This window comes from Gekko japonicus, unplaced genomic scaffold (assembly GCF_001447785.1).
Source record: "Gekko japonicus isolate JY-2015 unplaced genomic scaffold, Gekko_japonicus_V1.1 scaffold309, whole genome shotgun sequence".
Taxonomy (NCBI): domain Eukaryota; kingdom Metazoa; phylum Chordata; class Lepidosauria; order Squamata; family Gekkonidae; genus Gekko; species Gekko japonicus.
The window spans coordinates 34,900-52,705 of record NW_015166430.1 but is presented as its reverse complement, the minus strand read 5'-3'; the positions used below and the strand labels follow the sequence as shown (position 1 = coordinate 52,705).

General features: G+C 47.6%; 1 protein-coding gene across 1 annotated transcript in view; it reads left to right on the top strand.

Moving 5' to 3' along the window:
* The window catches only part of LOC107110957 (dimethylaniline monooxygenase [N-oxide-forming] 4-like), a 21,408-nt gene extending 3,970 nt beyond the window's left edge, over positions 1–17,438 (top strand). Inside the window, exons 4-9 of the mRNA XM_015411816.1 lie at positions 9–42; positions 2,373–2,515; positions 5,945–6,144; positions 12,368–12,720; positions 14,702–14,774; positions 17,051–17,438. Coding sequence (XP_015267302.1) covers positions 9–42; positions 2,373–2,515; positions 5,945–6,144; positions 12,368–12,720; positions 14,702–14,774; positions 17,051–17,438 — 1,191 coding nt within the window. The remainder of the gene's footprint in view (positions 1–8; positions 43–2,372; positions 2,516–5,944; positions 6,145–12,367; positions 12,721–14,701; positions 14,775–17,050) is intronic.
* Positions 17,439–17,806: the final 368 nt, after the last annotated feature.

Sequence of the window (17,806 nt, the reverse complement as noted above, 5' to 3'; positions counted from 1 at the left end):
GCCGTTATGCAGAGCCAAATCTTCCACTGGATTCTTTCCCAGGTCTGTTAGGGACATGTGACTGGAAATTGTTCATGGTCTATATGGCAACTGACTTGCTCCCAGTGGAAGAAGCATGTACTGAAATCTCAGGAAATCTAGTACCTTCAACCAATAGAATTCACTGCACAACTTTTGCTGGCAGCCAAGGGCCAAACTAGACAACACCACATCCCTGAGTCTGCCATGAGGACACAGCACCATTTTAGAGCCCGTGGTTTTTTTCCCCTTTTAAAGTCACTGAAATGGCTGCTTTGGCTCTTGAAAATGGGGGGAGGGCGGGGGGGCCCTTGTGTCCCTGGCAGAACTGGGCCACTGTCGTGACTTTAAAAGTCTCTTTTAAAACGGCTCTAAAATGTTGCCATGCCCCCATGGTGGATGCAGAATTGTCTAGTTTGGCCTGAATAGAGGATTGTGGCCACCAGTAAGTCTGACTGCCATTCGCAGTGGCCATAATATGAGGTAAACGGCTGGTTCTTGGGTACTCTTAAATGTAGCTGACCGGACAGACAGGGTGACAGATGGGGCACAACCCACAGGGAAGTTATGCACCAGGAGGAGATTAATCCATTTCTTTCTTAATATTACACTACCCTAGAGCTTGGAGTCACCAGTACAGTTGATATGCAGCAGTTATAAGCCAGATCAAAGAAAGTAATTCTTGAGACCCAGTTTGGGGTAGTGGTTTAGAGCAACAGACTCTAATCTGATTCCCCGCTCGTCCTCCACATGAAGCTAGCTGGGTGACCTTGGGTCAGTGTCAAGTTCTCTCAGAGCTGTTCTCTCAAGAGCAGCTCTCTCAGCCCTCTCTCAGCCCCACCTACCTCACAGGGTGTCTATTGTGGGAAGAGAAGAAGAGATTGGACTTTTCCCCCTCCCTTCACTACCCAAAAGAGTCTCAGAGTGGTTTACAATCTTCCTCGCGCCACAACAGACACCCTGTGAGGTAGGTGGGGCTGAGAGAGGGCTGAGAGAGCTGCTCTTGAGAGAACAGCTCTGAGAGAACTTGTGACTGACCCAAGGTCTCATCAGCAGCTGCATGTGGAAAAGGAGTGGGGAATCATATCCAGTTCTCCCAGATTAGAGTCCTCCCTCCTAACCACTACATCAAAGTGGAAGGGAAAGAAGATTGTAAGCCACTCTGAGACTCCTTCAGGTAGTGAAGAGCTGGGTATAAAAACCAACTCTTCTTCAAATTAAGCCTGATTAATTTATGGAACTAGATATAATGATCGTCGCTAGCTTAGGGCCAAACTAGATGTTACATTTTAGGGGGAGTTGTGTCTGGGCGAGTGTTGTCCACCGTCACACAAAAAGGGGGATATTGTTTTAAACATTAGAGGGAGCTGCTTTGCTCTTCAGACTGAGGTGTGGGGTGACTGACAACAGATTCCTGCCTCCCTCCCCTAACAATGCTTTGAGAAGCTGAAACAGATGGGCCAAAAGTTCTGTAACCTTGCTGAAGTGGCACATGCTGGGAATTCTTCATGTGCTCCTCCAAGATTATGTAAATAATTATCTGCCAAGGGCAGTTTCAGCTTCTCCGGACATGGTGGGGGCCATGACCAAACCCCACTTTACACGCGGCATTTCTTTACTAGCAGCTCTCTGGGAAGCTTGGAGGCGCACAGCACCAAGACAACATTCTGCCCTTCGGTCTGTCCCTAGCAGATAACAGAGAGGCACACTGCCTCTGAACACGGACGTTCCCCTCGGCTGGTATAGCTGAAAGGGGTTGCCCAGTTAGTGGTGAGACCACAGCCTGTTTGGTAATCATAGGAACCATGTTATTGCATGGTGGCAATGATCCCAGCGTGGTGTCCGTCGATGCGCACTTCCTTCTTCTCTGAAGTAGAGGACCAGTCCTGGTTTTCCACGACCTCACTGAGGAAGGGAGGTGAGGGCTCAGAGGAGACAATGACGGACAGGAGGTCACCTGCCAAAGTGGCAGCTCTTGGATGTGGCCTTCGTGACTATCAAGCCAACCGACCTTCACAAAGTCTCCAAATCAAAGTTTGCCTTGTCATCAACTTGGCGGAGGCATTAAGCAGGAGGCACCATGGGAGGTCTGCAGGAAAGACCCACTCAGAAGCAGCGGCCTCCCTCAGTGGTGTCAGTTACTTCAGAACGGCCCAACCTCTTCTGGTTGGCCCCCGTGGCAGCCATTTTGTGATAGTCCTGCCATTCATTGCAGCCATCTGCGGCAGGCCCGCCAGTTGTTCTCAGGATTCAAAAAGAGCTCACAAGCGCAACATGTCTGGAGACTTCTTCCCAACAGGAAACATCTTGTGGAACAAGAAGATGTGAGGAAGTCTGTACTCTCTTCTCCACAGGCATCAAGGAATTTAAGGGCCGCTGCCTGCATAGCTGGGAGTACAAAGATGAGACCGAGTTTGAACGGAAAAGAGTTCTTGTTCTTGGTGCTGGGAACACCGGAGGGGACATTGCTGCAGAGGTCAGCCGCGCCGCTGCTAAGGTAACTGTTCTTTTGCTGCTCTGCTGAGTTCCCCCTTGAGCAGGAAATACTGTGACACGAGACACAATAATCACGTTACAGAGCCTCTGACTGTTCAGAGCACTGCATGCCTTATCATCCTTATAGGCACTAAAACAATGCAGATGAGAGACCGAGGCTGCAACAAATCATCAGCTGCCTTGGGAAATTCCCTGAGATTTGGGGGCAGTTCCTGGGGAACAGTGGAGTTTGGGGAGGGAGCCAGTGGGGCTGCGATGATGACATGACACAGAGCCCACCCTCCAAACCTGCCTTTTTTTGCCAGGGAAACTGATCTAGAGATCAGCTGTAATTGTGGGAGGATGCCAGGCCCCTTTGCAATAGCAGCATTTGAAACAGGGGCTCCGTGAATCATGGTCTCTTAGCCACGATCACAGAGGGCACTCAGGCAGTGGATTGCACCAAACGGACACCAGTTCACTCCAAAGGGGATGTGACAGAGGGACTGTGCCCTCTTTTCTGTCTGCTTGATTCTGTTGCCTGGTTTTCTTGGTCAGACTGGGGGTGGGGGAAAGAACAGTGTGATAGAAAGTGGCTTATTAAGGCCACCAAGTTAATGACAAGGCAAACTCCGATTTCATAGAATGATAGAATCATAGAAGAGTTGGAAGGGACCTAGTATAACTCCCTGCATAATGCAGGAAATTCACAAATACCTCCCCCCCCCCACAACTCATTGACTCCTGCTCCATGCCCAGAAGATGGCAAAAACACCCCCAAACCCTCCAGGATCCCCGGGCAAACTGGCCTGGAGAAAAACTGCTTCCTGACCTCCAAAGTGGTGATCAGCATTTCCCTGAGTGTGTGAGAAAGGGCCACGAGAACTAAGCACTGAGGCCACCCTTCCTGCCCTCCCTTCTCTCATGATCTGCCTCAGTTCACAGAATCAGCATTGCTGTCCGGTGGCCATCTAGCCTGCTTAGAGGGAACACTGGTCAGTACCTGGGAAAGGAGTTTGTAAGCCGCTCTGAGACACCTTTGGGTAGTGAAGGGCGGGGTATAAATCCAATCTCCTCCTCTTCTTCTAGGATTGGCAAAGAGGTATATGTGGCAGTTTCAGGTCTCCTTGCTAACACGATAGGTTGCTTTCTTTTTCTTTTCTGTTTGTTTACTGTTGTGTCAGAAGCAACCGTGATGGGGAAGCCAACATCTGGAAGTGCCCAAGGCTACGAGGCCAGCCTCCAAATATAGCCCGTCTGGAGACTTTGAACTGACGGGTTTCGGACAGGGGGAGCTGCATTTTGCTCTTGCCAGGGCCTTTCATTTAGACCTGTTTGAATACCCAGGAGCCATACCCAGCAATTGAGGAAGGTTAACCTCCGGCCAACACCGGTTGCATCAGGCAACGGCCTCTCTGAGAAGGGCCTGAGCAGCCTCTCACTTGGGCACAAGGGCGGCCGATGTCCTCGGGATTGGGGGAGACGAAGCGGCAGGGGGCCCTGGAGGAGGGAGGCCTTCTGCTGTGGGGCTGACCATGGCTCTGGTGGCCTCACGTGGCACGGAACGCTCCCTGGTTACTAAGGAAGGGTCAATTAGACAGTATCAGAGGAGGCTTGTTAGTTCAGGCCACTGGGAGGGCGTCGCCACAGCAATGGAGCCGCAGGTCCTCGGAGGCCGGCGACAGGAAGGCCGTGGCATCAGCCAGCCATCCACCAGGGTGTCCTGCTTGCGTCTGCTTCTCCCCTGGGTCTCCTCCTTCTGAGGCCAGGGCTCCAGCTGTGGTCAAGCTCTGAACTGGCAGAGACTGATCAAGAGAGAGATCTTGGAGTTGTAGTAGATAACTCACTGAAAATGTCGAGACAGTGTGTGACTGCAATAAAGAAGGCCAATGCTATGCTGGGGATTATTAGGAAGGGTATTGAAAACAGATCAGCCAATATCATAATGCCCCTATATAAATCAATGACCTCATTTGGAATACTGTGTGCAGTTCTGGTCACCACACCTTAAAAAGTATATTATAGCTTTGGAAAAAGTGCAGAAAAGGGCAACTAGAATGATAAAACGGTTGGAACACTTTCCCTATGAAGAAAGCTTAAGCACTTAGGGCTCTTTAGCTTGGAGAAACGACGACTGAGGGGTGACATGATTGAGGTTTATAAGATTATGCATGGGATAGAGCAGGTAGAGAAAGAGGTACTTTTCTCCCTTTCTCACAATACAAGAACTCATGGGCACTCAATGAAATTGCTGAGCGGTCGGGTTAGAATGGATAAAAGGAAGTACTTCTTCACCCAAAGAGTGATTAACACACGGAATTCACTGCCACAGGAAGTGGTGGCGGCTACAAGCATGGACAGCTTCAAAAGGGAATTAGCTAAGCATATGGAGCAAAGGTCCATCAATGGCTATTAGTCACAAAGTATAGATGGAGGCTCTGGGGCAAGTGATGCTCTGTCTTCTTGGTGCTTGGGGGGGTCAACAGTGGGAGGACTTCTAATGTCCTGGCCCCACTGGTGGACCTCCTGATGGCACTGGTATTTCTGGCCACTGTGTGACAGAGTGTTGGACTGGATGGGCTTTTGGCCTGATCCAACATTGGCGTCTCTTATGTTCTCAGCTTGATAGTCACTGATATTAGCCAATCTGCTTTATCTACAAGAGATGGCAAACTAAATTTATAAGGGTTCCCGCCAAAGTTTACGGAGGTTCTGTCAACTCCAAAGATGTCCCAGTGAAAGAGAGACGAGGCTGGTGAATTCCAAACAATCTGTCTTTTACTGAAGCATATAAAAATCACATACACACAAAATCAGAGTCACACACATGCAATCAAGTTCCTTTAGAAATACAGAAGTAGAAAAATAGTTCTCTTTACTTAGGAGGTAGGTAGGCTATAGTTCATACTTGCCTGTTCCTGGAGTCTTGTCTGTTGCAATGAAAAATTGAGGGAAGAATAATAGAATCTAGGGGTACTTCTAAATCACACTCTGCCAGAACCAGCCAGCAGGGCATGGACCTCTTTGGCTGTGCACACCAAGAGGTCAGGTAAAGACAAAGGATTTTAGCAGGCTGGGCAGAAGGGGAGTTAAAGCAGGCAGGGGGGGGATGGCGGCTAGCAAAAACCTAACGCGTGGTCTCTACTTTTTATAGTCAAATCTTTGGGGTTTTTTGGCTGGAAATGACACTGTGCAATACCACTCTGCCTGCTGGCAAGCCTATCACATCTACATATCACTGGATATTGCACTGTCCATGTGCTTTACAGTCATGCAAGCAAGCCAATCCAGTGCCAAACCACTGCTATAGCATGACAATAGCACAACCCTGAATTACGTGTGGCTGCAGTCTTGGCTACACCTTCCTCCACACCCCACACCTGCTCTCCCAGATGTGGTGAGACATTGGCCGCTGCTAGAAATACCCCTCTCTGTTTTGAATCCCCATTAGGTCTTTCTCAGCACCAGAAGTGGAACATGGGTGTTGAGCCGCATTTCGGATGCTGGATGGCCTTTCGATATGATTTTCACCAACCGCTTTACGAATTCCATTCGAAACCTTCTTCCAGCAGGCATCTCAAAGAGGATGCTGACAAAGATATTCGGTCGATGGTTTAACCATGAGAACTACGGCTTGATTCCTCTTGAAAGGTATTGCTCTGGATTGAATTGCATGTATAGAGATGGGAAAACCTGGCCCTACTTAGAAAACCTAGAGGGTTTTGGGGGGAGGGGGGATTAGCAATGTATAAGAAGTTGTTTGTTGTTCAGTCGCACAGTCGAGTCCGACTCTTCGCGACCCCATGGACCAGCTCCCGCCAGGCCCTCCTGTCTTCCGCCATCCTCTGAAGTTGGCTCAACTTCATGTTCGTTGCATCGATGACACTGTCTAATCATCTCGTCCTTTGCCGTCCCCGTCTTCTTTGACCTTCAATCTTTCCCAGCATCAGGGTCTTCTCCAGTGAGTGCTCCCTTCTCATTTGGTGGCCAAAGTATTTGAGCTTCAGTTTCATTATCTGGCCTTCCAGGGAACAGTCAGGGTTGATTTCTTTGAGGATTGACTGATTTGTTCTTCTTGCAGTCCAAGGGACTCTCAAGAGTCTCCTCCAGCACCATAGTTCAAAAGAATCTATTCTTCGGCGCTCGGCCTTCCTTATAGTCCAACTCTCACAGCCATACATGACTACTGGGAATACCATTGCTTTGACCATGCGGACTTTTGTTGGCAGGGAGATGTCTCTACTTTTTATCATGCTGTTTAGGTTCGCCATCACTTTCCTCCCAAGGAAATCTTTTAATTTCATGGCTGCTGTCACAGTCTGCGGTGATCTGGGATCCCAGGAACGTGAAGTCTGTCACTACTTCCACGACTTCCCCTTCTATTTGCCAAGGAGTGATGGGGCCGGATGCCATGATCTTAGTTTTTTTGATGTTGAGCTTCAAGCCCACTTTTGCGCTCTCCTCTTTTACCCTGAGCAAGAGGCTCTTTAGGTCCTCTTCACTTTCTGCCATTAGAGTGGTATCGTCTGCATATCTGAGGTTGTTGATCTTTTCCCCAGCAATCTTAATTCCCGCTTGTGATTCATCCAGGCCAGCATTTCGCATGATGTACTCTGCATATATATTAAATAAGCAAGGCGACAATATACATCCTTGTCGTACTCCTTTTCCTATGCTAAACCAATCAGTTGTTCCATATCCGGTTCTAACTGTCGCTTCTTGGCCCTTATACAGGTTTCTCAAGAGACATGTGAGGTGGTCTGGTACTCCCATCTCTTTAAGGACCTGCCATAGTTTGTTGTGATCCACACAGTCAAAAGCTTTAGCATAGTCAATGAAGCAGAAGTAGATATTTTTCTGGTACTCTCTTGCTTTCTCCATAATCCAGCGAATGTTGGCAATTTGATCTCTAGTTCCTCTACCTCTTCGAAACCCAGCTTGTACTTCTGGTAGTTCTCTATCCACGTACTGTTGAAGCCTAGCTTGTAGGATCTTGAGCATGACCTTGCTAGCGTGTGATATGAGTGCAATTGTGCGATAGTTTGAACATTCCTTGGCATTGCCCTTCTTTGGGATTGGAATGTATACTGATCTTTTCCAATCCTGTGGCCACTGTTGCGTTTTCCAAATTTGCTGGCAAATGGAGTGCAGAACTTTAACAGCATCATCTTCTAAGACTTTGAATAGCTCAGCTGGAATACCATCACCTCCACTAGCTTTGTTGTTAGTAATGCTTTCTAAGGCCCATTTAACTTCACATTCCAGGATGTCTGGCTCGAGGTCAGTGATTATACCGTCGTGGTTGTCAAGGACATCGAGGTCTTTCTTGTATAGTTCTTCTGTGTATTCTTGCCATCTTTTCCTAATCTCTTCTGCTTCTGTTAGGTCCCTACCGTTTTTGTCCTTTATCATGGCCAGCTTTGCATGGAACGCTCCCTTGATTTCTCCAATTTTCTTGAAGAGATCTCTAGTCCTTCCCATTCTATTGTTTTCTTCTATTACTTTGCACTGTTCATTCAGGAAGGCCTCCTTATCTCTCCTTGCTGTTCTCTGGAAATCTGCGTTCAGTTGGGTAAATCTTTCCTTTTCGCCTTTGCCTTTCGCTTTCCTTCTTTCCTCTGCTATTTGTAAAGCCTCATCAGAAAGCCACTTTGCTTTCTTACATTTCTTTTTCTTTGGGATGGTGGTGATTGCTGCCTCCTGTACGATGTCACGAACCTCTGTCCATAGTTCTTCAGGCACTCTATCTATCAAATCCAGACCCTTGAATCTATTCTTCACCTCTACTGTATATTCATCAGGGATGCGATCTAGGTCAAACCTGAATGGCCTCGTGGTTTTCCCAATTTTCTTCAGTTTAAGTCTGAATTTTGCAATGAGTAGCTCATGATCTGAACCACAGTCAGCTCCAGGTCTTGTTTTTACTGACTGGATAGAGCTTCTCCATCTTTGACTGCAAATTATATAGTCAATCTGATTTCGGTGTTGCCCATCTGGTGATGTCCATGTGTAGAGTCGCCTCTTAGGTTGTTGGAAAAGGGTGTTCGCTATGACCAGTGTGTTCTCTTGACAAAACTCTGTTAACCTTTGCCCTGCTTCATTTTGCTTTCCAAGGCCAAACTTGTCTGTTATTCCAGTTACCTTTTGACTTCCTACTTTAGCATTCCAGTCCCCTATGATGATGAGGAAAGGTAAATGTAAAGGTTCCCTTGCTCAAAAGCCAGTCGAATCCTACTCTAGGGTTGTGGTGCTCATCTCCGTTTCAAAGCCGAAGAGCCAGCGCTGTCTGAAGACATTTCCGTGGTCATGTGGCCGGCATGACTAAACACCAAGGCGCACGGAACGCTGTTACCTTCCCACCGAAGTGGTACCTATTTATCTACTTCAATTTCTTGCTTTCGAACTGCTAGGTTGGCAGGAGCTGGAACTAGAGACGGGAGCTCACTCCATCATGCAGCAACCCGGGTCTCGAACTGCTGAACTACTGACCTTCCACAGCCTGCAGTTCAGCGTCTTAACAACTTGAGCCACCGCAGCTCCTGGAGCTGCATTACGGAAGCTATTAACTAAACCTACCTGTGCACATGATTCTCCCATAACATAGACGTGCCTTTCATCCCACCTGAAGCCTTGAAAGAAAATTTGGAGTGGTGGGCACAGTTTTTGGCGGTACTGTTTACATACATTATGATAATTCACATTCCTAAACAATGGAGAACTGCAGTTGTAGTCCCGATTTATAAAAAGGGTATAAAAACGAATCCTGCCAACTATAGGCCTATCACTCTTTTAAACATCATCAGCAAATTATACACAAGGCATCTATTAGATAAATTGGAAACATGGCTGGAGCAAGAAGATATCATACCAAAAGAATAAGCTGGCTTCAGAGCGGAACGATCAACTACAGCGCACTGCCTGATTTTTTGACACCTAATAGAAAAATATTCTGCCAGAGGTCCTACCTCTCTATATGCCGCCTTTATCAATTTAAAGGCAGTTTTCGATTCCATATCAAGGCACAGTAACTGTGTCTGGCATCCTCAGAGGTATAACACAGAAAGATGGAATAAAAGTCATAAGGAAGTCCCACTCCGACCCGTCGTGAGTTCCATTGGTTCCCCGTCATATGAATTAGCTAAATACCTGGCCAATCTTCTTCAAAACCACATAGGAAAAACCACAACATACATCAAAGATTCAACACATTTCATCAACAAAATCAGTTCTCTGAAACTTAACCCACAGGACATACTCGTCAGTTTTGATGTGGTATCTCTGTTTACCAAGGTTCTGGTAAAAGACACACTTGCGCTTGTTAATCAAATTTTTCCAGATGACATAACAGCCTTATTCCACCATTGTTTGACAACCAGTTACTTCCAATGGGATAATGAATTCTACGAACAGATAGATGGGGTTGCCATGGGAAGCCCTCTCAGCCCAGTTATAGCAAACTTTTACATGGAGCATTTTGAAAAAACAGCTTTAGAATCTGCACCCCACAAACCAACAGTCTGGTTCCGGTACGTAGATGATACCTTTATCATTTGGAGCCATGGAGAAGTAGAATTGATGGAGTTTTTAGACCACCTCAACAACATCCACCCTAACATACAATTCACCATGGAAAAAGAAGTCAAGGATAAACTCCCATTTCTAGATATCATGGTCATCTGCAAAACTAACCTTCAATTAGGTCACAAGGTCTACAGAAAACCAACTCACATGGACCGCTATTTGCATAAAAACTCCAATCACCACCCTCGGCAAAAAAGAGGCATAATCAAAACATTAGTAGACCGTGCAAGACGGATATGTGAACCGCACTTTCTCAATGACAAACTAAATCATCTAAACCATACTCTTCAAGCAAATGGCTACTCCAATAATCAAATCAGAAGAGCGATTAAACCAAAGGTAAAACAAACAACTGAGGAAAAACAGTCTCCCACAGGAAAAGTGTTTTTGCCATCTATAAAGGGAATCACTGATCCAATGGGAAAACTTATGAAAAAACTCAACCTACAAACAGTATTCAGACCCACCAGAAAAATACAACAGATGCCATGATCGGCAAAAGACAGAAGAGACCCCCTCACTTCTGCAGGAGTATACCGCATACCATGCAGTTGTGGACAAGTTTACATCGGGGGCACACAGTGTAGTATTTGGACAAGAATAAAAGAACATGAAAGACACTGCAGACTTGGCCAACCTGAAAAATCAGCAGTGGCTAAACATAGCCTAACTCAAACAAGACACAGTTTTTTGTTCCAAGACACTGAAAGGTTGGACAACACTTCCAATTACCATGTCAGATTACACAGGGAAGCCATTGAAATTCACAAACATAAACATAATTTCAACAGGAAAGAAGAGAGTTTAAAAATAAATAGGACATGGTTTCCTGTCCTGAAAAACACAAAAGGTTTTACATCAGACAACAGCACTACAGATAAGATTAGAATTTCAACAACCTCCTCAGGAAGCAGGAAACCTCCTCAGGAAAGCTCCTCCATTAGCATGTCCATAGTCTGGGGAACTCCTACAAGACAATGACTCAGCTCTACCCACCTTCTGGAGTAGATATAAATTTACTGTCTACCATTTTCTTCTCACCATGACACAGAGAGTATTCCATCTTTCTGTGTTTATTCCTCTGAGGATGCCAGTCACAGTTACTGGCGAAACATCAGGTTCTACAATGCCAAGACCACGGCCACACATCCCGGAAAATCTACAACAACTAATTCCAATTGATCAACTGATTTTCTTCCTAGTAATTTCTATAACCCTGAAGGAAAATGTTTTGGAAAGGTGCCCTCGTGTTGTAACTAATCTAGCTAGACCATGACAGTTGGTCCTAGTCATACCCAGGTATGCTGGGTTCACAAGCAGAAGACAGTATTTTAGATTATACCAGAGTGTTAGTCCCGGTCAAAGGGTAATATGAGCTCCATCTCAGGCACTGAAAGCCAGCCTGAGATACATGCAATCCCTGTCATTCTGCACACCCTACCATCAAAAACCCGTTCAAACAGGAAGCTTTAGTTAACATTAATTTTCTGTTCATGTCCGTGCCAAAGTTTCTGAGAAATTAAGGGGGAAAGAAAGGGGGAACTTATTTTTACCCAGGCAAGGAACGGATCTTAGTTCATTACTTCATTTATACCCCAATTTTCTCCAGAATGGATACCTGAAGTGGCTCATACAGATCCGTTTCATCCTCACTACTGCCTTGTGAGGTAAGTTAGGCTGAGAGTGCGTGACTGGCCCGAGGTCACCCAGCAAGCATCCGTGGAAGAGTCGGAGTTCAAACCTGGGTCTCCCAGACCCTAGTCCAGCACTCTAACCACTAACTGGCATGAGCGGTTATTCGTGGTGGTGCCTGTTCTTCCCCTCATCTCCTAAAGACTTGAGGGGCAGGAGATCAAACATGCCCACATGCCTTTGCATGGGCTTGACAATATTTCCAAAAGATATCCCTGTCAGTCTTTCATAAACAATCTAGAGCCAGTTTGGTGTAGCGGTTAGGTGTGCGGACTCTAAGCTGGGAGAATCAGGTTTGATTCCCCACTCTTCCACATGCAGCTGCTGGATGACCTTGGGAAAGTCATACTTCTCTCAAGAGCAGTTCCTGTCAGAGCTCTCTCAGCCCCGCCTACCTTACAGGGTGTCTGTTGTGGGGAGAGGAAAGGGAAGAGATTGTAAATCACTCTGAGACTTTGAGTGAAGGGCAGGGTATAAATCCAATCTCCTCCTCCTCCTTCTTCATCCTGGGAGCAACACCAGGGAAAGAAAACAGGGGTTGTAAGACAGATGGGACTATATACAGGTAAAGGACATGTCCCCGCCTTTGTCTGTTTCACAGTTCATGGACACCGTTAATTCTAAACGATGAACTGCCCAGTCGTATCCTTTGTGGTGCTGTGGAGGTAAAGCCAAATGTGAAGGAGTTCACAGAGACTTCTGTCATCTTTGACGATGGAACGGTAGAAAAGGACATAGATGCAGTCATCTTTGCAACAGGCTACACCCCATCCTTCCCCTTTCTGGAAGAATCTCTTCAGAGTGCCTGCAGAAACAACATGTCCCTTTATAAGCAGATATTCCCTCCTCATCTGGAGAGGCACATGCTGGCAATCATTGGCTTCATAGCAGTAACCGGATCCATCATGCCGGCAGTGGAACTTCAGGCCCGCTGGATCACAAGAGTATTCAAAGGTAAACAAGCTGATTTGGCAACAGGGTACTCTGATAATGGTGTACTGGTTAAGTTTGGTGTAGTGGTTAAAAGGAGCTGTGGTGGCTCAAGTGGTTAAGACCCTGAACTGCAGGCTGTTGGAAGGTCAGTAGTTCAGCAGTTCAAGACCCGAGTGTGCCGCATGACGGAGTGAGCTCCCGTCTCTAGTTCCAGCTCCTGCCAACCTAGCAGTTCGAAAGCAAGAGATTGCAAGTAGATAAATAGGTACCACTTCATTGAGAAGGTAACAGCATTCCGTGCGCCTTGGTGTTTAGTCATGCCGGCCACATGACCACGGAAATGTTTTCGGACAGCGCTGGCTCTTCGGCTTTGAAATGGAGATGAGCACCGCAACCCTAGAGTCAGACTCGACTGGCTTTCGAGCAAGGGAACCTTTACCTTTACCTAGTGGTTAAGAGCGGCGAACTCTAATCTGGAGAACTGGGTTTGAATCCCCACTCCTCCACATGCAGCCGGCTGGGTGACCTTGGGTCAGTCACAAGTTCTTTCAGAGCTGTTCTCTCAAGAGTGGTTCTATCAGAGCTCTCTCAGCCACACCTACCTCACAGGGTGTCTGTTGTGGGGAGAGGAAGGAGATTGTAAGCCGCTCTGAGACTCACTTGGGTAGTGAAGGGCGGGGTATAAATTCAACACTTCTTCTTCATCTTCTGAGTGGGTTTTTCACTTTTGATGTTTGCACTTCCCCACTTTCATGTGCTATTCTGCATCCATTTTGGCTAGAACCGTCTTTACTGAGATCGACAGGAATCTGCTGCGTGATGTGCTCATGGCATATTCTGTGTCATGATCTGACCATAGTTTGCTGGAGTTGCAACAAATGATTCTTTTTCCATGTGTCAAGCCAGCTAAACATCTTTTTGTGTTACATTTCATGACTGCAGCAGTCATTTTTAAAAGGGCCAGAAGCAAGTGAAGCTTGTAAAAACCTAGGACTGATTCCACAAAAGCAGCCGTTTTGTCCTCGGTCTCTAGTTTCCCCCGGCTGTACTGCTCAATTTCCTACTATTTGCTGCGCAGCTGCATTTTGACCCACATCTCCCCCCCTAGGGGAAATCGGGGGGAGATGCAGGTCAAAATGCAGCCACGCAGCAAATAGTGGGGAATTGAGCAGTACAGCCGGGGGAAACGGGAGACCGAGGGCAGGACGACTGCTTCTGTGGAATCAGTCTAGGCTTGGCTAGTTGGGTAGCCATTCTGAGTTGTCTTCAAGGGCAGCTCCACATGGAGCCTATTGGCAGTAATCCAACGGTGAGGTGACAGGAGGATGGATCCTTGTGGCCAGATCAACGGAGTCTTGGTAGGGAGAGAGTTGGCAAATCAGATGCAGCTCACGGAAGGCACTCTGGGCCGCTTTGCCAACCTGCTTTTCAAACAGCAAGGTGGGGTCCACGAGCACACCCAAACTCTTGACCTGCTCTGAGGAAGCAAACAGCACTCTGTCTAGGACAAGTGGATTCAGTCCCTCGAGAATATCGGCCTTCCCAAGCAGCTTTATGTCTGTCTTGTCTGGATTCAGCTTCAGTTTTATTTATTCATTCCATTTGTGTGCCCCACCTTTCTCCCCAATGGGGACCCCGGGTGGCTTATATCATTCTCTTCTCCTCCTCACAACAACCCTGTGAGGTGGATTAGGCTGAGAGACTGTGACTGGCCCAAGGTCACCCAGCGAGCTTCCACTACACAGGTGGGGACTCCAACCCGGGCCTCCCAGGAAAAAATCCATCACCCTTAACCACGACACCCCATTGGCTCTCAGTGGGTCCCCTCAAATCTAACTCCTGCCCTCCAGGATACTGCAGGCTGTCAAGTGCTTGTCAGTCTTTATTTATTTAGTTATTTATTTGACTGCACCAGACCAAGAGGGCTCTTGGGGCTTCTCATGAAAGGGGACTCAGATCATAGCAGCAAGTTGATTCAGGCTGTCTTGGTTTCTGTCCTTAGGATCGTGTAAGCTCCCTGCAACGCAACGCCTGATGAGTGAAATTGCTAAAGTGAAGGAGGATCTCCGTAAACAGTACGAAATGCTTCATTAAAGACGACAAAGATTCCGTCATTGCTATTCTTATCACTGGTTCAAGAAACCAAAAGGAAGCCCCCAGACCAATGTTACCTCTAAGCTGTGGAGTCTTGTGAGCAAAAATCCTACTCTGTGAGCTACTGGCATTAAAGTTGTGAGCGAGCGATTTGGCTGCTGCATGAATTAGCTTGCTCTGGAGCCACATCCTTCCTAAGCTAAGACAAACATATGTGAGCTGGAGGCTTAAAAACTGTGAGCTAGCTCACACTAACTCAGCTTAGAGGGAACAGTGCCCCAGACATGTCAGAAATCCTAAAACTTTCACAGTACATTGAAGTTATATGGGCAGGGCTGGGGCAGCACCCCCATTGCATTTGCAATGCCCCACCCCAATATTCCCCCGTCTTCCCGTTCTTGTTTTAAATTTAAACAACTTCTTGTTTAAGCCATGCTGTTTTGGGCCGCTGCCACATTGACCGAAAGCATGATTTCCTTCCTTCTGTTAGTTGGCTGGGGGGGGGGGAGCCTGAGGCATGCAGCACTGCCACGCAGTACTGCCTCCCACCCCCCGAAAAGTACCTGGCCTTGTGCGGCTTGGCGGGGGACGCGCTCACTGCCCACTGCCCTACCTGCCTTGGACCTCGGGCAGCAAGCGGGGATGGAGGATGACTGGAGGAGGCGGGCAGGCAGGCAAGGAGGAATGGCCCAGCCTGGCGCCTGATTTCCTTTCCTTGGTAGGAAGCCCCTCGGAACTTTCTCCCGAGTAGTTTCCGGGATGGTCGTAGCCTAAGCGTTAAAAGAAAATAAATCTCATCCGATAAGCGAGGCAAGAGGTAGTGTTTGGGAAGTAAATCCTTATCGAGGTAAGGGGAGACAGAAGAAAGAGTAGATGCAGGGAAACAACGTGGAAGGCTCTTGGTAGGAACATATAACTCCTCGCATGTGTGGTAGACAGAAAGAAACAGAATGGATGGGGATTGGGGTTTTGACAGCATGATTTTATGCATGTTTCTTGAGACTATGTCCCTCGGCCTGCAATGGGGCTGACTTACAATTTCAGTTTCAATTTAATTAGCACCCCGGCACACACACCCCGAAAAATTCCTGGCTACGGGCCTGGCTTAGAAGGGTGGAACTCTGCCTAAGATAGTTCTCTCAGAGCAGCTCAGGGGTGGTGGGAAAGGACATCCAGCGAGGAAGGAGGAAGCTGAATGGGTTGCAAATGCCCTCGCAGAAAACCCTTATGGATTTACATTGCTCGTTCTGGGCGCAGGGAGGAGCTCCCTCAATGACACTAAATTTGGCCCCAAATTGTGGGTCATGGGAAACAAAATTGGGTGTCTTCTCCTTGCAGCACACTTTTAGATTTTGCTGGCTCTTCAGCAGTGGGCCACCATTTTTCCTCCAGAGAAACAGTGCCATCGTGTGGTTAGTTGAAAACACCTTCTGAGTCTTTAAATTGTATTTGCTGCTCAGAAAAGCAGGACTGCTTTATTGGCCTCGGTTCCAGACATCCCATTTGTCCACATGCAAAATTCCAAATCAGGAAGAGGATATAGGAAAACAAGCAGTTAGCAGGATTGTTCAATTCTGCCTATAGTTTTAATTGAAAAGGAGAAGAACAATGGAGGAAGGGGGAAAGCAGGAACCAGCGGTTATTGGTAGGAATCGCTCAATTGCCCTGGAGTCACCTGTCTGCATTGGATCTGGGTATTCAACCAGTGCACAGGACAGGTTCTGGGTTTTTCGGGATGCTTCACCAAGTTGCCATTCAGGAACTTCCCTCCCCAGGGATTGTGCCTTGGATTGATTCCTCCAATATATGATCCCTAGCTGTTTTATTCATCCTTGAGGGATCCAGATTAAACCAAATAGTGCTGCAACAACCGCAGCCGCAGCAGAGCACAACAGTGAGTGCAATCTCAGACAACAGCAACAGGAAAAGGCAGTCTTTGGGGAAACCCCCTGGAATAACTACTTCAGGGGCAAAAGTAGAAACTCAACAGTATTCATCTCAGCACCAGGTGAGCACCCTGAGGTGGGCTGGGGGAAACCTGGGTTCCCATCCCCACTCAGTGACGATGCTGGTGCTGCTGGTCACGAGCAAGCCGCTCCCTGTCCCGCTGAGATTCTTGGGTCCTCCTGTGGCTGCATGCCGCCTCTCGGATTCTGGAATCGCGGAGTTCATTACACCTTGAGCTGTAGTAAGTAGAAGAGGCCTTACTGGAGTGCTCTGAAAACTTGACGCTCTCCTCCTTTCTTTTCTGCTTCAGGGGCATTCCCAGCGAAAAGGACAAAGTGCGGACAAGCTTCATCGACTACATGGATGACATTGCCACCTGCATAGGCGTCATGCCCAATGTGCCGCTGCTGCTCCTCACAGATCCTAAGCTAGCCTTTCATGTCTTCTTCGGCCCCTGCACTTCTTACCAGTACCGCCTGACCGGACTGGGGAAGTGGGAGAAAGCCCGAACTGCAATCTTGACGCAGTGGGACCGAGTTCTGAAGCCTCTGAAGACCCGAGTCATAGACGCCTCTCCCAAACACTCCTCCATGTCCTGCCGGCTCATAGTCCTTGGCCTACCATTCCTTGGTGCTGCTTTGTTGACTTTTAAATACTTACCTCTTTCGCAGGTTACCCTGGGTAAAGTGAAGGGGTAATGCCCTTTACATGTCACACTGATTTCACGGATTAGTGTTTTAAAAATCATGTGCAGCAATGGAGCACTTAAGGCAGGGATCCCCAACATCTTCCAGCGCGTGGACACCTCTGGAATTCTGACACAGAATGATGGGCACTGGGCACAACCACAAAATGGCTGCTGCAGAAACATTTCAGTAGAAGACCCGTTTTTAAATGAACACACACTTTTTTTCTTCAATACACCCAGCTTCCCTTCGGTCACACAGTGACGGGTCCTGGTGCTGTGGGGGCAGCTGCTGCCAACGCAACGTTTTCAAAGACCTGTACAGCCCATCAGGTCTCCAGTGGCCAATTAGTAGCCATGTTGGACAAAAGCCCCATCCGG